The sequence below is a fragment of the Phalaenopsis equestris genome, unplaced genomic scaffold, assembly GCF_001263595.1.
Source record: "Phalaenopsis equestris unplaced genomic scaffold, ASM126359v1 Scaffold000489, whole genome shotgun sequence".
In the NCBI taxonomy this organism is placed as follows: Eukaryota; Viridiplantae; Streptophyta; class Magnoliopsida; order Asparagales; family Orchidaceae; genus Phalaenopsis; species Phalaenopsis equestris.
Genome location: NW_018164929.1, coordinates 115,207 through 118,726, shown reverse-complemented (window position 1 = coordinate 118,726; position 3,520 = coordinate 115,207). Strand labels below are relative to the sequence as shown.

The window sequence follows — 3,520 nt, the reverse complement described above, 5'->3', positions numbered from 1 at the left end:
ATGAAGAATTTATGGATTAATTTTCTTTATCACCCTCTTCACCAAACAAAAGCTTATCTCCTTCAAATAGACCATCATTCAATTTCCCACTTAACCATTCATTGCCATCATCCATGACAATCAAAGGTATGGGTTAAATACCTTTATCTCTAACTCAAAACCTTATCATATTTCAAATAGATCAAATCCTTGGAGAAATCAAGATCTATCTTGCATCTTATTAAGATGCAATTATTTACTAAAACAATTAGTATTTTGTTATCGAATAATGAACACTTTCACATTGTATTTGCATGTTGAAATACACTCTCATTATATTCACATCCAGATGAACCAAATGAAAGATGAAGCTGTTGCTCCAATTTGTTATCAAATCTAACTCTGATTACGAAGACGTTCTTATTTAAGAGGATTCCTCGGATGAAGACTTTTCTTATTTGAAGAATAACACTTGATAGCTTTAGGAATGATTTTTAAGTTATACAATTATGTTATTTCCAGACCCAAATTAATTTGGTATGGAATGGCGGATTTCAATCAAAAAATGCATCACCAACATAACGATCTCCTAAACTGCTAAACTAAGCATACAATGTGAAACATCTACAGATGTAAACCAGCAAGCAATGGAAGAGAGAGAAATTTGGATCCCAAGTCTAGCTATCACATTCATCTACATACCATTTTCATGACCACCTTGGTGGTTAGATCTAGCATCCGCGAAGCAGAGGGGAGTACCTAAAGAGTGCTAAAATCTAGTCGCAAGTTTGGCGTAGGAAGACAGTTTAATGTCAAGTTCCCCCTCCATCTTCCTCGCCCCAACTGGATTGCTGAAGCTCTAGACTCGCATCCATCATATCGACGTCCACGTCCACTTCTTATACCCTTCTTCTCCCTAGCGTTACCCTAGCGGCACCAGTGGTAGAGTTGCTGGCTCCGACGACGATCAAGAAGAGGAATCCCTAACGAGGAACAGTAGAGACGCTGCGGCAGTGCATCTTTGCTTCCCTCCGCTCTTCGAATCTTCCCGTCAGTCCCAGTTTAGCAAGGGTAAGGGGAAAAAGCTGGAGGGCGAACGTGGATCTCGGGGATAAACCCGCGGTCCACGTTTAATAGAAAATAAAAAATGCAGTTTTTAAAAACTCACTTTAAACGCGAGAATCAAATAGTGAGACGGCGTTTTGAAAATGATGCCGCACTTATAAGCTGTCATATGCAATGTAACCCAAACAATAATTTAACTTTAATGTTACACTGCAATATAAGAAATGAAATAATATTCAAAAAGTGTATCATTGACGATATATAGTATGATTCCAACACGTGAAGACAAGCACATTATCAAAAAGTGTAAAGGCTACATTAAGTAGACGAAGAGTTGTATAGACCATATACTATAAGAAAGTAAAAATGGTTGCATCAAGTAAACAAAAAGGTTTAAAGAAAACAAGCTAACAAGAAATATAAAATTTATAACCAAGCAGAAATAAAATACTATTAGTATGAAAGAAAACAAGCTAACAAGAAATATAAAATTTATATCCAAGCAGAAATAAAATACTATCAGTATGAGTATCAGTATCAGTATCATTATCCTCCTCGTCAGTGTTGTGCTCAAGTAAATCAATCGGCTTCTTTACCTTCTAGATAAGAAGGGGGATCTTCAGATGCCTAGCTAGAAGATAGGCCCTCAATATCAGGTCCAGTTCAATGGTGCACAGCACAAATCCCATTCAAGAAGCCTCATATGAATCCTTCCTCAATTCTCTCGCTGCTCCTTTAATTCAACATCAAAGATATAATCATGAGCCACCTGTATGTGATCTTGAATGAAGCCTTAAAAATTAGCAGAGTTTTTGAAATCTTTGATAGCCCTTGATCCAATTCCAACAAAATCAGTCTCCTTCTTCGACTTCAACATCTTTTTCTCCTCTTAAAGGGCAGACATTTTAGCTTTTAAAGCCTTCAAGCACTTGGAACTTTGACTAGGATCACCTTGTGACTCTACTAGCTCTTCTTGAGTCTTCTCCAAAGCCTGACATCGCAAAGAGAAGTCGTCATCGTAGATAGCTTGGTTCTATACTCTGTTAGCTAGCTTTCTAAGGTTGGAAGATCTTCAGCCTTAATATCATATATCTGCTTAAATTCGCTCAAAAGGAATTTGAATTGCATTCTTTCAAGGAAATATTCAACTCCATATCAAGGTCCATCTTTTTCAGCATCTAAAATGGACAGTTTTATGTCAGATAAATGAAAGCAAAATAAAAGAAAAGAAATCCTCATATGCAAAAAGACTTGCATATTCCTCAGCTCGCTGGAATCTAGTACATAAGTGATTCAACATTTCTTTCAGAATATGAAATTTTGAAGAGCTAGTCAAAGGATTTTTAACAACATCATTCTTCTTACTTTATTTCGGAAGAAGAATTTCAAATCACTATCATGTGAAATCCGCTGTAAAGGGATGGTAGGATCCGGTTCAGGAGGCATTTTTTCAAATTTCTTCAACATCGTGGACTCTTCATTCACAAAGTTATTGAAGTATTGTACCTCGAACTGCATATGTTTAATATCATGAATCCAAGCATCATCAATACAACATCTATTGTGATAAGAAGAGGAATATGGAGCTCATGCAGTTTTCCTCGACAGTCATGAAGTTCCAGTCATTTTTCACGAAAAAAAATCCAGCAAAGCATTTTTCTTAATGGATCCTTCATTCGAAGATCTAATACTTTGCTTCTAAAAGATATATGTTCATGCACATCATCAATATACATGTCTATCCTGACTAAAATCCCCAATGTTACTTTAGCCCCACATTTTTTGAAAAAGAAGATCAATCCAACAGCAATAGTCATGACTCAATAAGAAAACTGAGAAATACATACCCGGTCACTGAAAGAACATCCTTCAACTCAATCACAAGTGGAAATTGAAGGCCAACACGCAAATACACCTCATCAACTATAATATCGTAGGGAGGAGGCAAACAAGCTCAATTAAATGAACCAAGCAACTAAAACACCATATCACTCAAAAAATTTAACTTCTTTCATAAAAGTACAAAGCATCATCAATAATTGTCAACGCCATCTCATCGAGATTCTTACACTTTTTGTGGCCTTTTGGAGGTCGAGATTCTCTAAACATTGGAATATCGAAGGGAAATCAATCACAACAATCCTTCTCTTGAAAGCAACAACAACCTAAGTTGGGGAAGGCAACAACAACTTGTATCAGGGAAGACAACACCCCATGTCATGAAAGGCAACCGCAGCGTGGAGAGAGAAGCAACTACAACTTGAAAGGAGAATGTGACCGACCTTTTTCTTTTTGTAAATCGACAATTACAAGAATTTGATGACTCTACTAGAAGATTTAAATTCCGGCAACGGCGCCAAAATCTTGACTGCGACTTTTTATATATATGTGTTTGATTTAATAAAGATGTATAGATATAATATTCAATAATGTCAAAGTCGAATTTGTCAACGCAAGTATACGTATCGCTCAAGTA

The 3,520-nt window shown here is 36.4% G+C and overlaps 1 protein-coding gene across 1 annotated transcript in view; it reads right to left on the bottom strand.

The window, feature by feature from the left end:
* Positions 1-1,551: 1,551 nt before the first annotated feature.
* Positions 1,552-3,520, bottom strand: part of LOC110028121 — a 9,230-nt gene continuing 7,261 nt past the window's right edge. Inside the window, exon 3 of the mRNA XM_020729851.1 lies at positions 1,552-2,222. Coding sequence (XP_020585510.1) covers positions 2,216-2,222 — 7 coding nt within the window. The 3' untranslated portion in view covers positions 1,552-2,215. The remainder of the gene's footprint in view (positions 2,223-3,520) is intronic.